Below are 23,958 nucleotides of genomic sequence, written 5' to 3' on the forward strand. Positions count from 1 at the left end.
ACCAAGGGATAGCTTTGCTTCCCTGCTACTGTTTTAGGGCTTGGGTGGTGTTTATCTTCTTTCAAACATCTGTACAGTAAAGATTAGCAGCTGCACTTTTCCCAGTCTCTCACCTTTAACATACACAAGTGCACAGAGTTTGTTTGTTTGCTGCATTTTCTCAGGAGGCTGCAGTTCATGTAAGGGTGTTGGCAGCTTCATTGGGAGGCCTGGAGAATTTCCAGCTTAAAACTTAGATGTAACTATCAACTGCTGCTTTTGGGAAAGGTTCTTGCAGTAGCTACCTCACACATTCAKATAATTTATATACTTTAGAATAGTCTGTTACAGTAAAAGTATAGATTTCTTTATATCTTCTGTGAGGGCTTTTGTGACTTTGCTGCTCACATTGCTGTAGCATGGAGGATATCACAGAGTCACAGAATCATTTAGGTTGCAAAAGACCTCTAAGATCATGGAGTCCACCTGTTAACCCAGCACTGCCAAGTCCACCACTAAAGTGTGTCCCCAASTGACAGGTCTACACCTCTTTTTAGTACTTCCAGGGATGGTGTCTCAATCGAATTCCCTAGTGAAATAGAGAAATGAAAGCCACTATTGACTTTTGGCAAATGGGGAAAAAGRGCATCAAGAAGCATTGAGAAATACCATGCAGGCAGTTTGTGCTGAAACACAGAAACTGAGGCCTTTTCCAAGTTATATGCRCTGTCTGTATCTCTTATTATACCAATAGTCAGTATTTATATCCTGACTTACTGTTTGTTACATTCAGCAGTGAAGCCTATGGTGCTGAAAGGCTGCTACACATTTTGCTATCWAACTTGAGCTTTGAATGGTTTTCTAGAAACATTTGTGATCATTTTTGCTTTCTTACTTCTCCACACAKAATAAATTTGGAGTCTGTCATTCTCCCTGGGAAACAAATTCTGTACTTTGCAGCTATTTTTGGTATTTTCGTGGCTTTCCTGTTTTACCATTCYGAAAATTACTATGTAGTAGAAATGCCAATGACAAATAAAATTAGGTTGGAAAAGGATGGTTGTGATTGGCCCTGTGTAATWGTTACTCTTCATTTATCACTGCCCCTTTCAAAGCAGTTTTGCAATATGGGTAGAGTTCCTTCCAACAGAACAAACTGCTAATAATTAATGTGGAATTCCTCAGCAAAAATGTTCTAATTCTGTATTGCCAAATATAGAGTTSTCTTCATTTGTGAAGAGATGAAACTGGTATTTATTGAGCAGATCATTGAGCAGGTGTGGCTTAAGTGTGCTGGRTGGTAGAGACTTGGACTTGACAAAAATGAAACCTTTTCAATCATCTACTTTAATGCTCAGGGCTTGAGTCATGGCACAAATGCTTCTTTGAATCTTGGTAAAAATATGYRTCTTTTCCTTCTSATGTGTAGACTTTCCTAAGGGTGCRTCTTATTTCTGGATTAATTCTTTCCTATTTTTCCTTTCCCCAAGATATAATTGACCCAGCTATCCTGCGTCCTGGTAGGCTGGATAAAACACTCTATGTGGGTTTGCCACCACCTGAAGATCGACTCGCTATTTTAAAGACCATCACCAAAGTAAGTATTTGGAAATARATCCTTAATCATGCAGCTTCGTGGAATGATGAAAGACAAATTAAATGGTACAAAGGGATCCTGTCTCATAAAACATTTTCAGGCATTCCATCCAGTCATAAAAATAATCCCTCAGCCCATCTACTGTTAAATTTGCTCTGAGACTGCAAGGGCCTGGTGAATCTTTGAGTTAAGCAAACCTGTTAAACATAGAAGTTGCTGTCTTTATTGTCAGTTTAAACAGATTTAATTAGAAGATTCCTATCTGTGTGAATAATGAGCCTAGAAGTGTTTTGTAAGCTTTTTTGTGGGGTTTCCAGACATTCACCAGAATGATTCACGAGCTCCAGCTGTATTTGCTCAATAGCAATTGTGACACCTAATTGCCTTTAGGAGTAAAGGAAGCTTGTGATRATAGAGGTTGTAGTAAATGTGAAAATGTGGAATACGTGCCTTCATGGGTCCTCCCTGTGGTTAACAGCACAATCTGCYCCTTCAGAGATTTGGATTATAGAATTTTGTTTACTTCTCCACATATGTCACTGCAGGAATCAAGGTCTTAAAAAGGAATGTGCAAAGTATTATGAATTACTTGGATATTTCATGCTTTTTTCTGGTAAGTCAATATTGATTGTTAAGAGCAGGTGTTCAATCAGATCTTTTTTTTAACTGCAAAGGAGACAAAGTCTTTACTCTAGGAAAAACATAGCATTATGAGAAGTGTAGCAAAAACTATTTGGTATATTTGTAATAAAAGGCAATCCAGACCTGTGTAAGCTTTGTATTGTGGTGTACAGGCAATAGTTGATTCAGAAAGTGAGAACTTTGAGTGAGAGAACTTTTTCWCTCAGGAAGTGAGAACTTGTTCAAGCCTGTTCTTTCATGCCAAAATGGATGTTCAGAGGGCAAATTCTCGTAACAAATTCAGGATATAAGCCTTTCCTTCCATTGTTCTGTGCATTGTTTCGTGGATGAAAATATATTAGGTATTCCCCCATTTGCTATTTGGAGKTGACAAGTTTGTTGTTTCTAAGTTTTACAAAAATACTTCAGTTAGAACTTTCTACAACCCTGTTCTTAGAGATGATTGCTTTTCATGAGATATTGAGAGAAATTTAGTGTAACATTCTTGAAACATTTTTCAAACATACTGTAAGGAATCGTGATTTTTATTTTACCAAATTTATTTCCAAAAGTAATTAGGGGTGTAGGGTGTTGGTGCTTTGCTGCCTTCACTGGAGGAAAAGGTGGTATTAAATAGAGCTGATTTCACTCACTCTCACAAGTTGCCCTTGCTCACACTCTCAGAGCCACATGTAGTCACCAAGATACACCCACACACCTAGAGAGGCAGGATCTCTTGTGGGCAGCACTGAGGATAAGGAACTGTRTTGAATCCTCACTTCATCTTTTGGCTTCCTCTTGTCTGGCAGTGACCAGCTGGTTGTTAGGAGCACTGTTTGCAGTTTCCCTTCAAGAATCAAATTCAGGATTGCACTTATGCCATAAATCTTGGACAAAGTTGCTGAAAAGTATCTTTGCTGCCTTTTCCTGGGAATCTTTGTGTCTACACTCCTATCTTCTTGTTGGGATAACACCAAGAGGTGTGGCAATGGGATGTGGTAACCTTGTTATTATCCCACTGCCAAAATACTTTTGTATTCCGCTGACAAATCATGTTTGTGGCTTTATCTGCTTATGGTCTTTCTTGTGATAGAAGGAGTACATTGCACAGTTGTTTATCAGCTTGGTTTCTGTGGATGTTGTCACTGGTTATCACCTTGCTGTCTTGCATTTTGGAATGCAAGATGCTTTCACGTATGCTTAATTCATGCCAGTCTGACTATTTTAATTACAAATCCTTGCAGTGAATGAGGAGTTAAATCTAAAAATGTGTAGGAGTCTTCTGAAAGAAGAYATGGAATAGGAAGAGGAAAAAATATGTTAAATTAATTGAAATAAACCTTATTTTTTGTCAGCTTTCATCCATGCATTCTAGTTAAGGAAATGTGAAAAATTTGARTACACATTTGCTCCAGGCTAGAGAAAATAAAATGTTTGGTGCAGATGTGAGTGACTTCTGGATGGTGACATCCATTCCCAGAAATCTCCAAGGAATACATGCACAGYATGTGGAAACAGAATCACTGCTGAATGAAAACATGGATGCTTAGAAAGGCAGCATGAGGGGTAGAAAAGGGAGCTGGGGGAGGAATAGGTTGTCAGGAAGACAAAGAACCTAARTGTAGGTTGAAACATTGTTGTGAATGACTCTTTTTCAGTTAACTTGTACTAATCAATCATTCTCAATTGCGTATTATGCAAGAGAAGCCTGTCCTCACATGTTTCACTTACTGCTGTACTGTCATTCCTGCAAGCTGCATCAAGCTCCTCTGCTGCACAGAGCTTGGCACCAGAGCAGGCAGAGCAAAAAGTCCTCAGTGTATTGTGGCTCCTCAAAGCAATAGGTAAAACATTTCCTTTTAGCAGAGWAGGGGTCTCTCTGGCTTGCTATAAGAATTATTAAAGTATCCCATATGAAATTGTATCACATTTCCTTATTTCCAGGTTAAAGTCTCTCAGGGTGTTTGCAAATCAGGCTGCTCCTTTATCTTTTCATTGTGGTGTTGTTCTGGTTTGTTCCTTTTCTTTTATTCTGCCAAAGATTCATTGAAGATTGCTTCCTCTTCCTTACTCTGCCTATTCCTTAACTGTATCAAGTGTTCATGTGTTTTAACTTGGCCAGTTACTACACATTTTTGTTTTTCTCTTGAAGATRTTGGTAGGTATGTGGTGTATTAGTTCCTCTGAAGATGTCAGAAAATAATTACATAACATTGTTCATTTCTGTCAAATGAGTTTCTGGCAGAAATTCATCATTGTATCAAAGAAAGTATTCTTATCTGTCAAAACTCAGACACTGTTCGATACAAGAGACATCTTAAATCTCTGTACTATTATGAWACTACATTACTGTTGTCTGAGTATAACAGGGAGGATCTCCAAGCTTAGAATGTTTGGAAATTTTGTTGGCTAGTTTCAAATACCATTTACAATGTTTAATATTTTTTTCCTTTTGGAGRTGCAAAAATTATAACAAAAGAAACCACTTCTGGGATCTTTTACTGGGAAAGCAGTAATAATATGGAAAAGTAGTGTCCAAAAATCTACAGAATATGTAAACTTCTATGAAATACTGGTGGAAAACTTCCAAGTTGGAAAATTTATATCCAGAATATAAAAGATAGACAATTAATTTAGTCTTAAATGTGATAAGATTAAACTGACATGCCTATTGCTTAGCTATTTGATTTCAACACCCAGTAAAACTAGAGATTCAGCTAAACAAAGCTGCTGATGCAACCAGCTATTATTAAAAATAAGTCTACATATGGAGTAGTGTTGATGTTACAATGCCCTGTGGCAGGCTGGTCATAATTTCCTTACAGAAAATCTAATCTGTGGGCGGGAAGTTAAAATTTAACATTGCTTAATATTTCATAATTGAATGGTTTTAAGACTGATTATCCTTCTTGTCAGTTTGAGATTAAAAATACTAGTATTTGTGGATATTGCAGGAAATTTGGCAGACCCTTCTATGATTCCTAATTAAAGAAACCTAATCATTTCAAGGATGGCTGATGTTAAAAGTGATGGTAAAAATGTTTTCTTACCTTCCCYTTTTCCTTACCTCCACTCCTTTAGAATGGCACTCGGCCTCCACTAGATACTGATGTAAGCCTTGAGGAAATTGCTCACAGTCAACACTGTGATTGTTACACGTGAGTATCTTCTAATATTGACTTTCAWATTTAATGTGCAGTGCCCAGAATATTCTGATGCATGATCAGCTGTGTTTTGTTGTGGTTATTGAGAGCGTTTATAAACCTTTTCCCATAGGCTATTTTTCTTACTTTCACTTGTGCTTTTTTCCAAGAAATTGGCAGGAATAGATGGACACTGAAGTCTTCTTCATCTGGAGTAGTCCTCTTCATATTGTTGAAACAGAACTGTGGAGGCCCCTTGGYTTTCCTGCATTTTATTTTATAATTCTTGCATCATCTGAGGACAAAAGAGCCCTCTTTAAGGTGTGGGTCCATATACAATGGTGATGAAAGCAAATTGGTTAAACAGCCATAACCAGCTTGCTCTGTCACAGAGATGACAGCAATCTGTTTGACAAATTAATCAGGGGCCATTTCGACCTGTGCTTTAGGAAYAGCAAGGTGTGGCTTTAGGGAAAGCTTGATGGCCATATCTGTCAGAATAATTTGTGATTATGTTTTATAAAACTTCACAAGACTTTTAGTTATTCAACAGTTTAGTAATACTCGATGTTTTTATGGAGTTTACTAAAGATAAAGTTTATGACAGGCTGCTTGCTASAAATTACTTGGGAAAGATGGGTTCTTTTTCTGTCTACAACTTTCACTCACAGGTTTATGATCCAGTTGGGTTTTTTGCCCAGTGTTTGTGGGTTTTGGTTGGGTTTTTGTTGTGGGGTTTTTGTGTTTTTGTTGGGTTTTTTTTTGATCCTTAGGTTTATCTGTATTTTGAGTTTGGGGTTTTTTTATGTGCATGTGGATGGGTTTTTATTGCGGGTTTTGATTTCTCTGGTTTTGGTTTGGTTTGGTTTTGTTTTTTTTTAAAATCTGATTTGGTCTAGTTTTTGCTTTTTAAATACATCAGTATTCCTAGCACCCCCAAATGAAGCACATTCAGTTACTTGTGAATTTTTTTTTTTTTGGTTCAATGACTTTCAGCAGTTGAAAGTCTTGTGAAGCAGATCTGACCATGTTTTCTGGATACTGTTATYTTAAGAGCATGCTAACTTTACTGTTGATGCAGCTTTGAGCAACTCCCTTATGTAATGGTGTGGGTTTGCATTTGAATCTTTCATAAGATTTATAAAAAAAGGGAAGAAGTTACATTCCCACTGAGTGGCAGATTACTCATTAATCCTTTGGCATTTTCAAAGATGCTGAATGAGAGTTTTGCCTCTTCCCTTCCTTCTCATTTATTTGATCTTATTCTGTGGCTAAAATCTGAAGAGCATCCCTCTGTAAGGAACGTTGCACACTGGGTAGTCATCGGGCCTATTTCCAATGTTCTTGAGATGAAACTTCGTGACAGCACAACAAATTGTTACTGTCATTTTTAGTGTCTTGCCTTTCTATATGGCATCAGCAAAAGACCAGAGAAATTKATCCCCAAATAACCTGTTGTTTGTATCTCTAGAGGGGCAGACCTTTCTGCTCTGGTGCGTGAGGCTTCCATTTGTGCCTTGAGACAGSAAATGGCCGTGCAGAATACTCAAAGCAAGAAGGGTAAGGAAACTTAAAAAAAAAAATCGTAACTGAACAGTGACAAGATAAATGGAATGTAAAGTATTTAAAGCAGTTCAAGGCAAGCATAAAGCTGTGCTAGCTGTATATCATTGATTGACTGACTTCTGAGCCAAACAAAAATTAAGTCAGACTTATTGGAAAAACATGTAAGGGAAGGTAGGGGAGAGTTCAGGAAAAATGGTGACGCTGGAAGGTCAGCATAAATTTTTCTCTTAAAAAATTCAAGCTTGCAACCTTAAAGCAGARTTTATGTAAATGGTTATATGAACGGGTTATTTTCTAGACTGAATATCCCTTTGGCAACTTTCCGTAACACTATCAAAGATTAATTATGCTGACGTGTTTGGAGGAGGGTTGTAAACTGCACATTCCCTGATTACCCACCTTTGGCACCTAGCTGTGTTGTGTAACTGAACACGTACATCCAGTACAGATGGAGCTGGGAAAATCTGAGTGCCACTTTTGATCTTTGATGCTTAGCTCATCAGTGTCTCTTGCCAGGACTTTAACAGGGAGCTATATATTGTTTCAAGTACAATGTCTGCCCTTTCATTATCTGTCTGAACTTCTGGTTTAAGTTGTATTTTCATGGGGWTCTTTAAATTATAGACTGAAACCTTTATATCAAATGCCTATCTGTTCAGATTTTTTTCCCAATAATTTTGTTACTTTACCCTTAAGTCAAAATGCAAAGCTTAGATGGAATTGTGACTTTTCAGAACATGTCCTTGGAAAACATCTTAGGCTTTCATTATGATCATGATTTGCTAAGAACAACACTGCAGTTTTAATAGCTTTGAATCATTATTTTTGATCTAGTACCTATTCAGTCTTGTCTCGTTTTTAGCAACAGTAGGTGAACAGAGCACARTGTTTGTATTCCTTGTTCTGAGACAACAGGCATGTTCAACTACAGAAGGAAAAAACCCTGAGCTATAAAAACCTTCACTGTTGTATGACTTGGTTAGCCATTTTGCTTGCTGTAGCTGGTTAAAACTCTTGATTTGAGATGGAAATTTCTGAGTTTATCCTGTTYATTTTTATAATTATTCAGAATACAGCAGGCTTTATTCAAAGMTGTTTATCACTTGAATTCTGCCTTCACAGTTAGGATTGCAGCCTAAGCACTGACTGTATGAATATGTAGTCAGTCAGGGAGTCCATAATCTATGTACAGCTTGATCTGCACGTTTATAGCAGCTGCTTGCTCGGAATGTCCTTGGATTTCCAAGAGGTCAGTCCTGATTGGTATGAAAGCATATAGGGTGGTTTATGATTTGAATCCTGGTCCATTTATAACTTTAGGATAAGACTGGTTATTTTCTTGTTTCAGTGTTACGACAGAACACATTCAGCTGCCTCCCCTCCCATACTCTGCTTGACTGTGGATGGGTGCTTGAGTGTCTCCCTCAGTCAGTCCTTTGGAATTAGGGCTGCTCTTTTCTTATCTGGAGAAACTGTTGCAACTTCTTGTTATACCTGATATTTTCCCTCTGGAAGAAATTCAGGGTTTTTTTTTAACACTCAGCAGTGGTTTGCTTGAAGGTCCTTTTAGAAAGTGAAATGGAAAGGTATACTTTTGTGATATTTCATAGAAGAATTCATAAATTCTACTGCCAACCTGAACAGACCTAGGTAAACTGATCATGTCAGTCACTAAGGTCTGAGAATTTCCAGATACAGAAGTTTGTAGGGRAAATTCCTAACGGTTGGGTAGATTTCCACTTTCGTGAGGTCCCCCTGCAGTTCGTCATCATTGGTCCAGCATTTGACTGCTCAGTAGAGTTCACTGTCATTTGCAAACTTGGACTTTCACTTCTGCCTCCCTTTTCCAAAYCACTGAAGATGGTGCATAAAACTGGTTTTAGCCAGCGTGGGACCCATCCTTACTGCAGCAGTTCTGCAGTTTCTTAATTAGGTTYCTCAGAAACTTTGGCTGAACACCATGTGCTCCTGGTGACTTCCCCTTAATATCTCAGCTCACCTATTTAGCTTGATCTTATCTATTAATTTCAAAATAGATCTAGTCACACAGGATGTATAGGGTATGAGGAATATAATAGTAGGAGAGATTCTTACACCCTTTTTCAGCTGCAGAGACAAATACAGAGAACTTAATGACCTTCTAAACTATGGCCCTTTTTATATATTTTTATAAAAGATAGACAGTGGCCCCACATCACCTGCACAGTCTGTAAGGCTGATCTTAAGCAGAGAATATCTGAGACTTTTTGTAAGAGCATTTAAGAGCAACTGTTGTTTAACAAGTGAGAATAAAGTCTTGCATCTTTGCAGTCAAAGTTGAAAAGCAAAATCTGGTCCTTGTTTGATAGGAACCACCTCTCCCTCAGTAATCTATATAAACAGGAAAACATCAATTTCATATCTAATGTTTTAAGTACTTTGTCTTATTTTTAAAATATTGTACCTGATGATATACTTCATTATTTTATCAATATAATTGTTTTAAATGATAAAACATTAGTATCTACTTATTCAAACGAAATAGTTTTATCATAGAAATCAAAGTTAAGTTTGTTAATGCAAGTAGCCAAGATCTAGATTACTCACAGCTACATTTTCCACATGATCAAGCTTTGGGCAAGCTTCTATCATACAATAAGCATGAAGTGGCCTGACTTACTTGCACTGAGAARTTAACTGCCTAGCAGGAGATTTTCTCCCTCCCTTTGTCATTATCAGAGTTTGATTAAAAGGATACATGCTTAAAAACAAAAGTGAAAGCAAAATTGAATTCTCATAGCTTTGTTTCATTGTTTTATGGCGTTTCAATGACTCAGTCTAAAAGTAATCTGTCTTCTGGGAAAGTCCCAGGTTAAACCTTTTCCTTATCATAAATAGCATTTCTTTGGGGAAATCAGTTAAATTCCTGATATTGAAGATGCAAGATTTAAATATTTCCAGGTATAATTTTATCTGGTAATAGGAATGTTGAATATGAGCTCCAGAGAAGTGAGATGAGAGCACAGTGAGGTTGTATKGTTTGTTTGGTGAACTTTAACTTTTAAACGGGTAATAATAGCTGTAGCCTATTTGTTGTCCTGCTTTAGACCTTAGACAAGTCCACATTTTTAATTTAGTACCTTCTGTTTGCTATTTAGTCTTTTACTATATCAGCAGATGTCTGTTAAACTCGGACTCAATATATTTTAATGTTAACAGTTTTTTTATGTTGGCACATCCCATTTCACATGGCAAAGGTAGTGGCAGTGAAAGCTAAAACCATCCTAATGAAAAACAGAGAAAAAAATGCACCAAACAAGACTATAGTTTGCAGGTTTGCATAGTATTAGCATTGTGATGAATCTTTACAGTAGTGGCATCTTGGGATTCGCAAGTTTAGACTRAGCAAGGTACTTGCTTGTGAGAGCAGAGGAATCCATGACTTATTTGAGGTATGATTATGTTTTAACATACTTAAAAAACCTGTTCAAAAGGTTATTATTAGGAATAATTACTGTGGMTAGCTGCATTAAGGTCAGAAAGGCAATTTGCATAAACACAAGCAGTTGTAAAAGTGAAAGCTTTCATCACTCCTGAATAATGCCAGAGAAGGCAATGATATGCAGCCAATTATTTAGAAATTTAGTAGAATTGGAATGATAGCAAAATGTTGTCTAGGTACTTCCTAAATAACAGGGAMKCTTAATATTAAAYTTATGTTAAAAAAAMCYAAAAAWCCCAGAACTAGAAGCAACAGGATTTGAGGATTTGACTCACTTCCAGAAAGGTTAAGGGAATTCTATCTAGATTTGATGTAAGCTGCAGTTAACTCAGCAATTTTGAGAATTAAGTTCTCAGTCTGCAAGTAGAAACACTATCACCTAAAATAACTTGCTGAAACGAGTGAGTATCCTTTGCCTTAAGGTGCAGGGGAGAGAGGGATTAAGACTCTGCCTAAGATCAGATACAGGAAAATCTGCATCAAATATAAGAGCTCAGGTGTTATAACTACTGAAYTAAATCTCATCCAGTTGAGTTGCACATGCAGTTACCTGGATTTCATGAATGCTGTCTTGAAATACATGCAACAGTCACTTGGTGGTCACTTGTCTGCAATTTTAGTAATTTATTATGCTCTGTTCTTTAAGGAGAAATCAGGATTTCTCGTAAACACTTTGAAGAAGCTTTTAGGAAAGTGAAATCTTCAGTATCCAAAAAGGTAAGATAATATTCAAGGATGTAAAGCTCATTACTCCCTTGGGAAGGACACTCTTCTGATGCTGCACACTTGGGAATGGTTAATGCTGCAGCACACTTAGATGTATTTCAAACTGACACTACCTGTTTGTGCATTAAACAAACCTGATGTTTGTGTTAAGCTCAGAAATGAAAGGCAGATGATGCACTGCATGTAGATGGGTTACCAAGATATCAAGGTTCTCTTTTGGTATGGTACCTTGGACTTCATTGATGYCCCCAGAATGATTATTAATCTGGCCCTAATATTTCATGTCTGCTGAATTTTCAGTTAGAAGTCAAGGCCTTTAGAATACACCACATCCTGCCACAACCTTTCCTTCCCTGTGATGATGACACTTTTTCTGCTGATKTGCAAGAGATATAAATTTGACATAGGACATAAAACACACTTTATTAACTTAATTATTTATCAGTMTTTTCGTTATTTGGATTTGTCAAGGAAGTTTGTTGTAAACATTTCCTTATGCCCTGTTCTTTTTAATGTCTGAAAGGAAAACTGTTCAATCATATTAATTACTATAATTTTGAGGTTAATATATAGGAATTGCTATTATTGCAGAGTTCATGTATAGGTCTCCATGTGTTGCCAGGAGTGTACTGCAGCCAGAATACATTCATGTATTCACATTTAACACTAGCCAGAATGAAGTCAGTTAACTATTTCCTTTCATTATTATTGTATTTTGWTGGTCAATGACCTTTCATAAAATTTAAAAGTGACCTGTGGCTCCAGGAACCTTTGAAGATAGTGATGGTTGTTGTTTTCCATTTGCTAATCACTAAGCAAACAGCCAGAAAAATTTAAAACATCTCCTCTGACATAGCAATGACTTAAGTATTAGAACATATTCCTTCTGGTTAATCAATTATGCTAGTCTGCATCTCAAAAGCAGCTTAAGTATCATATGTCTGAGAGTCCCTATATTTCAGTTATATTCATCTGAAAACTTTTCATTTAGCTATTTTGAAATATCTTTTGCAATACACGATACTTATCTCCCATTTGCAGATGCTACTTCCTATCTGCTAGACAAATTCAGTCTMACAAAAACTCTACACACCCTCCTATGAATACTGGGAAATAGAAAAAAAAGGCTAAAAAAGCTGCATCTTACTGATCTAGTGCATCTACCTTCTCTATCCCATACACATCTTTGTGTTTGGTGTAATTGGTTGACTCAAGATAAAAATATTCTTAAAGCTGGGGACAAACACTACCTTCTGAAGCCAGTTATTTAGTGGAARTGTTTTGTGCCTCAAAACTAATTTTGAATGACCAGTGAGAAGGGTTRAGGAACAGTTAAGTGAGACTGGTAAAAGATGATGTTGTCTGTTCCTTTTGGCAGAACTAGATGGGGGAGGAAAGTGTCAATTCAGCAGCTCCTGTGGTGAAGAGGGCAGTRCCTTCTCAGTGAAGCTGCCCTTTAACCTAGCATGGCAACATGAGGTGTAACAACTTTCCCCAAGGCCTCTGTGAATTATACWCCGTTCCTGTAGATCTCTGGAGAACCTCATTTATGAGCCAGGGCAGTGGAAGTTGCCTTATTTAGGTTTTTGTTTGTAAATGTTTTAAAATACAGCTAGTGGCTCACAAAGCTGCTTTGTTTCACTGGCTTAAATAATATACAAAGTCACTTTGAAATATTGTGTAATCTTTTTACCATTGTCTGAGGTATTTTTCCTCTTCTCTTGGCACTGTTAGGATCAAATAATGTATGAAGAACTGCATCAGTCACTGTGCAGGTGATACATTTGGACAATTCCCAAAGGAGACTTATTCTACACTGGTGAAGAGTTCTGCAATTCCTGTGCCTGTTTTCAAGAGACAGGTTGGAAAGAAGCTGTACTAAATCCATCTCTCAACTTTTTRTACTGCACCTGGAAGAAAGGTCATCACAGCCTACTGCTCCAAAGCATCCTTAATTTAACTTCCTGAATAAAACATACAATATTTGCTTCCTCTTTATAACCATTTACATTTTCAAATGAAATCTTTTTGTGTTAAAAAGTGAACTATTTGGTGTCCTGAATCAGAAATCTCTGAGGCACAGGCTGACCCTTCCAAGTATTTACACTGCTCAAATAGCTATTTTCAACCATCAGTGAAAATTGCTCTGTTTTCCAGAACAAGGACACTGAAGAAGCACTGGGAGGRCAGAGCTGTGAAAGCAGGCTGGGAAAGTGCTGCATTGCATGTTATCACACCATTAATCATGCATTTTCTGAGAACCCTGACACATGATTGTGCCAGGACAGGTTCTCAGAGCTGCTAACAGCTTCCTTGCACCTTACCAAAATAAACTGTCCACAGATGGCAAGCTGGGAGGGTTACCTAGGAGGGAGTMAAGTTTGGAAATATGACTGCCCCAATGATACTATGATTCAACCTAGGAAACATTTAAGTTGAGGTAGTTAACGAGCTGGGTCTTAATTATTTCTCCTTAAACAGATAACTTTGTAACAACAAAGAAACTTTCTTACAGTATTCTCTGGAGAAAGCAAAATGTTATGTTTTAAAAAGCAGACCAAGAGCCTTTTTTTTTTTAATACAAGAAATTCCATCTTGGAAAGGTCATAACTTTCAGCATCAACAAATTGGGAGACTTAAGCAAAACACTGAAAAGTGTCACATTATTAAACCTACAAGCCTTAAGGGAATAATCCCAATGAAATAGTGTTTGTAAGCAACATCTAATCTGTAAGCACCCTCCCTACTTAAACATTTAAGGAGATAATTTAATCTTCTACTTGAATTCATTTAAACAAATATCCTCAACAACCAGATCTRACTTTAAAGACTGACCTCAGTAGASAACAGTATTCTCTTGATAGTACATCTTAAATTCTTCTCASAATTGCCAGCTAACACAAAATCTTGCTGCACCTTTTTAAAGGTACATGTTGAAGGCCACCTCCTGTAACTAATGGCCAAAAACTTGCATTTTAAAAAGTRCTGACACTGATGGCAGCTTGTTCTTATCCCCGGGATTTTTGCTCAACATGGCATGACATTCCCTCCCTGTCCTAAGGACGCTGGAGCCTCAGTGACTCAAATTCTGACTCATAAGACTAACAAATTAAGTCCCTGTATATAAAGCAGAGGATGATGATGTGCCTGCTTTTAATTGTAAAWCAGGCTTGAAGCTTCAGCTATGATTCCCAGAAATGCAGGATGAAGGTTAATAATTTTCAAASAGTATCATGTTGGAAGGAAACTTTAATGATCATCTGGTTCAGCACAATCTAGACAAGATRGCACAGCACCCTGTCCAGCTGAATCTTATAGGTGTCTGACATTGGGGAATCCACCACTTCCTGGGGAGTTTATTCACAATRACAACAATCAGTTAGTGCAATAGTTTTCCCCCTTTCCAATGGGAAGCACCCCAGGAGTGACTTGCATTCCTTACTCCTCCTCCTTTTCACATCACTCTTGTTAAAAGAGAATCTCCATCTTCTTTGTAACCACCCCTGGAACATGGTGATAAGTTCTCTCCCTAAGCTTGATTTTCTCAAGGCTGCACAAACACAGTTCTCTCAGTCTTAGATCATAATACTACATCAGTACAACAACAATATTAATTACAACAGTAATAATACAGTCAATTTACCTGAGTACACCAATGAAATGAATCAGTGATTTCTCCTTTAWGGATATATAGAGAAGATGCTTGCTTGAGGATAGCTGCAGATGATGAGTTTAAGAAGGAGTGAAGTCCACAAGCCTTGGCATCTTCACCAAAGAATTTTCCTTTCCTCTTAGGATGGCATTATTCCTGTGTATGCATTGAGCAAGAAAGCAGAGTAGGACTTGCAAGGCAAGATAAGGGAGGAAATGCTATTAAGTAGTAGTAATAGCAATCTGGTCTTGTCAAGAGTGCCAACATAAAGCATGGTTATTATTCCAAGTCTCATAATCATTCTTCGTAACAGGTCATAATGGAATAGAAAGTGGGGTGTGGGAGGGTTTGAATTCCCAAGAAAATCTGAAGTTAAGGTGTAAGGAAAAAGAAAAAGTCGCGTCAGCCAAGTGTCCATATCCTGTTTGCTTACCTTGTCTGGTCTCCATGTGCAGCAAGGAGGAGGCAAGGGTAGGCAGCTGAATTGCATTTGCCTGCTCACACACGASTGTTACACCCATACTGCTCCTTGTGGGAAATTCTGCTTAGGCTATAGTATAYATCACTAAATAAACAGTGATCCTTTGTACAGAAGAAATCCTTTGTACACAGAAAATGGGAACTGCTTTAAGGAACGAGCCTTTTCATGCAAYAGAGACAAATATTTTGTCTGCATATGCAGCTACTGCCCCTCCTAGCAGACATTCCTCAAGGTTTTGCCTCCAGTCATCTTGTTTCTGTTGTGACAAGATCAAGAAATTGTTCATCATGCCRTTCTCCTCTCCCTTTTCCTGAGGCTAGCAACATATCTAACCACAATAATGATCCTGTCTCAGAGCAGAGTAGATGCTAACTTAAGCATGGATAGGGGGCAGGGGCAGTGCAGGGGACTATCAACAGGAGAAAAGGAAAATGTTGTCTTCATTCTKGGCTCAATAGGAAACTATTTTCACCTTCATCCCAACTAAAGTCTCGTTTCAATGCAGACTCGATTGTGAAATAGAAGATTTGCTAGAGAAGAGATAATTGTGTGGAGTTGCAGGTTGTTGTGCTAAAGGCAGATGCACATGATTCAGACACACCTATTTATCAGATTGTTTTCCTAGGGCCTCGCAGAAGCAATGCTGGCCGACCCAGAAGTGCTCCTGTGCCTTGCAATGTGCAAGCTAAAACAACAGAACTTGTTTTGCTGTCTTTGGGGACTTCAAAATTACAGAGAACAGTTTCAAAAAGCTGTGCCAAACTACTTACACAAGGTTGCTGCTTCAAAGTCACTTTCCTTCTCTCAGTCCAACAGGAGTATGGCAGCTTGCAGTCTGTAGCACTGMTGTTATCAGCTGTTGAACCTCACCATTAAATGTGGAATGAACGGCTTGAAGCTCTGCTGTGGCATGTCACTTCATCTGATCCAAGGAATAAATGTCAGGGAGGCAGAGGTGAGCCACTCACCTCACCAWCTAACAGGGTCCACTTGTTGTGAACATGTCTCAACAACTGGAGGCCTTTGCYTTATGTGCTCACCAGCTCATTTAATGACTCCACCAGAGGAATTCTGAGACACACAACTGAAAGTCTGAACTACRTTTCAATTGACCTCTGGTTCCAGGGAGGAAGTCCTGCCCTGGATCTGAAAGCTCAGAGCTCTGTAACCAGACAGATGCACCCATTTAACACATTAATGTTGGGAAGCAGACAGGTTCAACAGCAAATCAGGAATGCCAGAGGCAAGGGTTGTTCTGAAAGAGRAGTAGACCCACGCTTGTCCTGTGGGAAAACTAATGCCTAGTACAATCATTCCAGGATGCATTATTTATTCCACTTAAGCAGCTCCAAATAATTGGGGGCAGGGAATGTTAAAAAGCCGTGCAAGGAAGTTTATTCTGAAACCTGGAAACTATTCTAAAAGCCCTGAAGGGGATTCAGAGCTCTGCACAATTCAACTGCAGCAAAAATACTTGGGTGACAGTTAAGCCTCCTGACTGATTTCATATAAGGAGATTTCTTCCAAAGCCTAATAGACATGTAGAAACACCAAAGTTGACTCATTCCATCTGAACAGAATAAGGATCAAACAACTGGGTTAACTGTCAGGGTTTGTGATGCTCTTTAGGTTTAATTTGTTTTCACCAGTTAGTCAAAGCTCCCTGCAACTTTCACATAAAGTGTCTCAAAATTACACTAAACTGTTTCTGCCAAATATGTTTTATGAAACATAATAAAAACTATTTAATTCCACAAAACAATAACTGTATGGTTCATATGTATTAAAAAAATGTTATTGTTTTGTATTTCTTTGTGAAAGAAATAGGGTCATGCCTTTGAAGTAAACACTATGCTTTCTCCAATCATACTTAAAATTCAYTGTTCATTCAGAATATATCAAACAAGTCAAGTAGACTAGCTAATCCTAATTACTTCTACCAGTGGTTCAGAAATCRTCTAATTGTTTTTCAGGGATGAAACTATGCTGGTTACCTTTCAGATCACGTGCTTTTGGCAAAATCCTTACTATTGAATTTAGCTACCCTTACTATTGAAGTTAGCTGCTAGGGCTTTTTATGCATTACACAGAATTATATGACTAAGGAGRGTAGCTACCAATGCTTGCCAGATTCAGACCGTTGTTTAGATCCAAACTTAAGTCTCACTATCTCAGATTAACCTAATAGAGTAAATTGTTCTCCAATAGGTAGCAAGTAGCAGATGTTTCAGAAAGATTATAACAATATGTCTCCCTCAAAATTCCTCCCTATTCAGTACCTCTTGAAGTGAAAATAATATATTTATAAATGGAGTTGGAAGGGATATTCATAGTCAGAACATTTTAAAGCAACACTTGCAATTTTAAACGAGAGATAGCAACTTCAGCCCTGTTTAAAAGCAGGAATTCCATGAAGTGGGTAACTAAGACTATAAAATTTTTACRTATTCTTGCAGGATAACTGAATTTCTTTAACTCTTAGCCATAAAACTTCATAGACACTTTCCATCCTTCAWCCAGCTATGATAAATCAACACCAAAGATAATGAAAGAAACAAAGGGCGAAATTAATTAAGTGGCTTAAAAAGAAACCAGATTGCAACTTCCWATGCCTTTACAAGTATTTCAATCCAAGTCAGTTTTCCTTTGAATATAGGGGAAAGGCAGTGATTCTTTACAGGTCATCTATACCATCACTCAATAGAACATGTCTGGAAGCTGCTTTAGAAATCCCGAATTTCTCTAAGTCCTTCAGCATAAGGGGACCAATCAAAATTTCACCCAATATTACTTYAATCTTTGCTTTTTAATTACCTGTAAAAATACTGGACAAAGTGTATTTTGGCATAACTCTCTACCCTGAGCAACACGCTGGCTACCTTGCAGGTTTCTGGCATAATGAAGTCACTTTGTAGGTGGCTGGCAGACTTTCATACCAGTTCTATTGCTTTGCCAGAGATAAGGGCCCACCCTTAAACAAAACACCCATTAAAACAGCACCACAATTGCGACCGAGTTAAGAAGTACCAATACATTCTTTTCAGGGGCTCACCTTTTCAAAACAAACAAATCCCAACACCCAAAACAAACAAACAACCACCACCCCAAAATGCAGGAGCTGAAGGCATCTAAAACTAAGTTACAAGAGCTAAAACTTACACCTTCTTCAGATTCGTTTAACCACAGAAAAACCATTTGAGATTTCAGGGTGATTTTGTAGCCAGTTTTGACTTCTTAAAGCCATCATCAATGCATTAGAGGGTAGCAGGCAAATCTACTGTGCTGAGKTATGGAAGGGTTCTTCACTGTCCAGCAAGCCTATCTGTTCCCAATGAAAAATCTCCTAAGCAGAACGTTTGATATCACCACCTCTCACCACATTTTAATATGTAAGAAAGACAAGTATTTATGGAGGGTACTGTGGGTTTAGGGGGAAAAAAACAAACACGATTTTTTAACACCACCTTTCTGTGTACACAAATGACTGATCCACCTAATAGGTAGAATGGTCAGTGGCTGTAGCTAGATTTGTTTGCCAGAACAGTATCTCTTTCAATCTGTTAAGCTGTCCATAAAAGCCAAATTTCCAAATGAGTGTAAATATTTRTATTTAAAATCATAGTAACATGGTAATAACTTTTCTTTGTAGATCAGAAAACCTTTATCAGTTATAATAAGTTACCCAAATGCCACCTGCTCACACTACATGCCAAAAGAAGCAGCTCAGGCAGTAGGTGTGAGGGACACTTGGAGTTGGCAATACCCTTGAATTCCCACCTTTTTTTTTTTTCTTTTTCACAAAGAAGTCACAGAAGCCACCTCGAAGATATCAGTTTCATTCTGATAGATTGCTCCTTTAAGGTACTTCCAATAGAAAAGGTAGAACTTTAAAGCAATGCTTGAAATGACACATTACATATTTAAACAAAAGCAGACAACATTTCTGTGCAAATTTAGTTCTTCCAACCATCAGTTTAGAAACATTTTCAACAGAATGTTTAAGTTAACAAATCATGTTAGTTTAGAATTAACAGGTAAGTACAGCATTTAAAACTAGTCATCTAAATAGCATGTTGAGGGCAGTATACTACCTTGAGAACTTTTAAAGTATTATGAGTCAGACAGACATTTAATATAAATTTAATACCTACCAAAGTAAATTCTGTAACAAAGTGATTTTGCATTATGCATATAACACTGATCCTTAGGCAAACAAAGACACATTAAACCAATAAATCTGAGGACTGTGAGGAATGTTATAGCTGGTAGGAGTCTGCTACAAAATCCTTAAGGATGCATTGCTTTGTTCCTGTACATCTTAATTCAGGACACAGGTGAAGAGCTTTAGCAGGAGACCTTTATACCAGCCACTTTAAAGCAAGCAGACATTTAAAAGTTTTTTGGTTGCCAGAAGTTTAATCTTGCTTCACTTCACCCTTTAATTGCCTTTTCATGCGCGAATATGGGCTGATTGTGTCATCCATCACGAAGTCATATAGTACTTTTATCCAAGAGTTATATTGGGGCAGGTTGTCATARTATTCAGCTGCTATTTTCTTCACCTGAAGGAGAGATATGAGGTTTACTTACTAGTTACATTAACATCAGTTGTGACAACTTTACAACTCTCAATGTGTAACCCAGTAATGTGTAACAGCACTGGAAATTTCTTTCAGAAGTTACATCCTACAGGAAAGGCCATTCCTGCCACAATGGGAACTTTCCTTGAAGGAAAAAGCAGTTCCCTAGTTGTTTGGAGTTTTCGTGTGAAACTTTTGGAGCTGGCCAGAACAAATTGSTAACACTCCAAAGTCCCTTCACTGTGCTACTTAGAGGATGATGGAGTTCTCAAAAGCAAGTATTTGGTTGTTATTGACAGTGTGTGACTCAGTTCATGGCTGACTCATAGATACAAGTAACAGTAAAAAGGATGTTTTAAGTTCTAGGAAGAGATGTTTAACACATCTGTTTTTACATGTAGTTTCACATCTCAGTACTCAGAAGAAAAAAAAAAAAGCATTTTATTTCTGASGAACATTTTGTTTCTGAAGATAGACTTCAAAGAATGAATATAAACTGCTTCCAAAKACTCTGTTTTCATTTACACATGCTGACTAAACCACTACTCAAACTGAAAGCAGCAGGTTCACTTAGGGTCCATTACCTCTCTTTAGGGCAACCACTTAAAGCCKTAAAAACATGAACAAGTACAAAAAGGATTTTTCATAAAAATCCATAGCTTTAGTCAGAAGAATAATATTGATCTGTATAAACAGCAAACAAACCCAAGATATTTACATGCCTGGTTTGAAGCAAACCTTGTTTTCACCTGTCATCATAGCTACAGGTTAGTGCACCTAGGCAGTGTACTTTTACTCAACAGTAATAATTCTCAGCTCACCACTGCCCAGGAATCGAGTGTTCACTACTTGGGGATCTTTGGCACACAGTACAGCAGAGTCCAATCAAATTAACTACACTGTTCCAAAAGTAGGCTTTGTTTTCCTCTCAGAGCTGTGGATTATGAGTCCTGTGGCAGAACTGGGTATTTACCCCTAAAATTAAATAATTGAAAAAATCYCATGCCCTACTTATAACTAAAGTAACTGTGCAAGAAGTGAAATGCTGGTTCATGGCACAGATCCAGGTATCAAAGGTGAGTTAAAGCAACTTCTGCTGTATTWGAAAAATTAACTCTATGAATAAGAGCAATCATCCGTCTTTAAAAAAAACCAAAACCACCAAAGCCTCAACAAATTTACTACATCGTTTACCTGCCTTGCTAAAAGTGCTAGCACAGTTATTTCAGCTGCTGACGTAGCTACCACTGACAACAGAAATACCAATCAAGTTTAGACATCACCAGAGGGACGATTTTACAAGGTCTCACTAAGTGCAATAGCAAAGCTCTAAGACCAACACCACAGCTACTGTCAAATCACCACAGCTACTGTCAAATTGCAAATTAAGTTTTGGATGCAACCCTGAAGTGTGTGTTCCCAAGCTCCAATTGGGAAATACAGATAAGTGAGAACGAAGCTCCTGCCTATGAGGAGCAAAGACTAAAGTGAGAGAAACTTCGYCTCTGCTACTCATGTAGGCATGGCAGGTCTAAGTCCTGGCTTAATTCTGTCAATGTACAGCTGATACTTATTTAGGGTTCAAAGACTCTCGTAAACTGAGCTGCTCCAGACTAGAAAACTTATTAAACATTTGTCAGCAGYACAACCAACACTAACAGTACCTCAAACTCTCTCTTTTCCCCCACGAAGGAATGCCCCTGATAGAAAAGACTGAAGGATAAGCATACATTACAATATCCTTAACATTTCAAAGACAGAGATAACAAATCTCTGGAGTTATCAGCAACCTCTTAACTAGTTTTTTGCATACTTACAAACAAGAATTTAGAAGACAGCTTGTAATTACARAAAGCTAAAGTTAGCTTTAGAGTTAGCAAAGCATAAGACATGTGTTCCCCCTCCCCTCTCTTTTTATGGAAGAGGCTTGAGCATCAGCATATAGCTAGCTCAGGATACCACTAATATGATAAATCATTACCTCCTTTATCACTCAGCTTATATTCAGGGGGTTTTGTTAGCGTTTAATCTCCCAAATTCCATTTTTCTGTCAGCGTTCTACCTTATTTTCATGTTAAAGTAGGCYTTAATTTAAGAAAAAGTAATAATCTTGGAAGGAAACTTACCAGTGGAAGACTCTTGCCAGGAATATTGGGGAAGTCATGATGTTCATTGTGATAGCCAACATTAAAAGTGAGCAAATTAAGTGGCCCATAGTAGGAATAGGTCTCATGTCCTTTTAAAAACATGTAATGTTCAGCTATGAAGTGTCCCGAAATTGGATGCAACCCAAGACCAAGTACTGAACCAGCAAGCATGTAAAAAATAGATTTGACTCCCCATAAATAATATATCACGACATCAAATGCAAGCTGAGCCAACAAATTGATTATTTCAAGTCGAGTAATGGGTTTAGGATTGATGCAGAGAGGTCTAATGGCATAGAAAAAAGGCTGAAGAACAATCCATATGAACTTCCTAAAAGGGGTGCAGAAAAACCAGCCTTCGAAGTTGGTAGGAATATCCACATCRATTCCGTCACCACCTAAATAACGATGATGATCCATGTGGTATCTCTTGAAGGATATGGAGTAGGGGAGACCAAGAGGGAGGTTGGCAAATATTCCAAACCATCGATTCCACATGGCTTTGCTGTTGCCAAAGGCACTATTGTGGGAGATCTCATGAATAGCCAGAGTCATGGAGTGGCTAATACAGCTTCCAAAAACATAAGACCAGAAGACCACCCATTTCCAATCCAAGTCTTTAACCAGATAGAATGCAGTCAACTGTGCCAGAACCATCAGCACAACTACCCAGATCAGGTTATAGTCTGGCTTCATCAATGCTTTTATCTCTGGATGTTTAGCTAGATGGGAGAGAATTAAATGAAAAAATAAGTTATTTCAAAGCTCTCCTCACAACCAACTATCCCAATTAGTTTTTTCTTCCCTTTGTCCCAATTAGGTGTTGTCTGCAAAGGTAATGTAAACGGATGACCTTTCCACTTGTGATATTTATTGCTATAATGAATCATTTGGAATCAAATAATTTTAGCACTTTTACGTTGCTCAGCAACTAGACACGTACATGGCAAGCACCAGCACCACCTCCAGCCTCCTCGGGAAGGAAATGGCTCTAAGCCGACAGCCCACCCGTAATTCAGAAGGGCTCAAGAAAGCTCAGCCCCGATTTCAGCGTCGCAYTCGACACCGTTATCTGCCACCCCCTGGACGCGGGCGCCGCGGTGACCTCTGCGCGCAGCGGCCCCAGACACCGCCTTATCGCCCGTTCCGCGGGCAGGGAGCGGCCCGGGAACCCGGGCTTCTATTCCGCCGCTCGGGATGGCAGCCCGGCCGCTCCGCGCCTCGGGGCTCGGGCTCGGCCACCGCAGGCAGCCGCCCCCCCTCCTCCTTCCCCCGCTCCTTCCCTTCCCCTCCCCCGCCAGCGCCGCCAAGGCGGCGGCTCCCGCCTCCACGTACGCGGGCCCGGCCCGACTCCAGCCGCCCCGCTGGAAGGCTCCAGGGGGCCCCGCCGCCCCCCGGACACGGACGGCCATCTTGTGGGGTGTCCGTGCGCCCCCCCCCTTCCCGCTCCGCCACACAGCTGCCGGCAAGAAGCGGAGACACGGCGGCTCCTCACCCAGGATCTCCTTGCGGCGGTCGGCGTGKGGCTGGTCTGTGTAGACCCACTCGAAATCCTCTCTAGCCACAGTATTCCCCATCGCGGCAGCGTAAAACCCGACCCGCGGCTGCCCACCCGTCCGCCCGCTGCGGGGAGCCCCCGGCACGGCTCTTTATAGCGCGGCAGAGGCGGGCCGAGGCCACGCCCCCCGCCCCGCCCTCGCCGCCCATTGGCTGCCGCCGGCTGCCGGCGCTCCCGCCGTGACGGCGCCCCCTGCCGGCGGGGTGGGCCGGCCCTGAGGGACTGAGGGGAAGGAGCCGCCCTCAGAGCGGGGCCCGCACCGCCACCGCCATCGCTCCAAAATCTGTGTGCCTGTGAGCTGCTGTCCTGCTTTGACCCCGTTCTTACACACTCTGCCTACAGGTATTTAACTACAACTGCAAACGCCTGTACCAAAGTCTGTTTTCTTCCCTTTTTGTTGTAAGATATWTTAAGAACTTCCTTGACA

At 39.1% G+C, this 23,958-nt stretch overlaps 2 protein-coding genes across 2 annotated transcripts in view; one reads left to right on the forward strand and one right to left on the reverse strand.

Moving 5' to 3' along the window:
• The window catches only part of NVL (nuclear VCP like), a 38,167-nt gene extending 23,882 nt beyond the window's left edge, over window positions 1-14,285 (forward strand). Inside the window, exons 19-23 of the mRNA XM_057382100.1 lie at window positions 1,470-1,576; window positions 5,279-5,355; window positions 6,812-6,900; window positions 11,034-11,104; window positions 12,848-14,285. Of these exons, the coding sequence (XP_057238083.1) occupies window positions 1,470-1,576; window positions 5,279-5,355; window positions 6,812-6,900; window positions 11,034-11,104; window positions 12,848-12,892 (389 nt within the window). The 3' untranslated portion in view covers window positions 12,893-14,285. The remainder of the gene's footprint in view (window positions 1-1,469; window positions 1,577-5,278; window positions 5,356-6,811; window positions 6,901-11,033; window positions 11,105-12,847) is intronic.
• Window positions 14,286-14,344: 59 nt separating this feature from the next.
• Window positions 14,345-23,611, reverse strand: DEGS1 (delta 4-desaturase, sphingolipid 1). Its single transcript, XM_057382103.1, has 3 exons — window positions 23,469-23,611; window positions 21,953-22,695; window positions 14,345-19,808 (listed from the first exon to the last, which is right to left on the reverse strand). The coding sequence occupies exons 1-3, from the start codon at window positions 23,548-23,550 to the stop codon at window positions 19,662-19,664; spliced, it is 972 nt and encodes a 323-aa protein (XP_057238086.1). The 5' UTR covers window positions 23,551-23,611; the 3' UTR covers window positions 14,345-19,661.
• Between the last annotated feature and the right edge of the window lie 347 nt (window positions 23,612-23,958).

Source organism: Malurus melanocephalus, unplaced genomic scaffold, assembly GCF_030028575.1.
Source record: "Malurus melanocephalus ecotype Western Australia unplaced genomic scaffold, MMel_1.1 scaffold_549, whole genome shotgun sequence".
NCBI lineage: Eukaryota > Metazoa > Chordata > Aves > Passeriformes > Maluridae > Malurus > Malurus melanocephalus.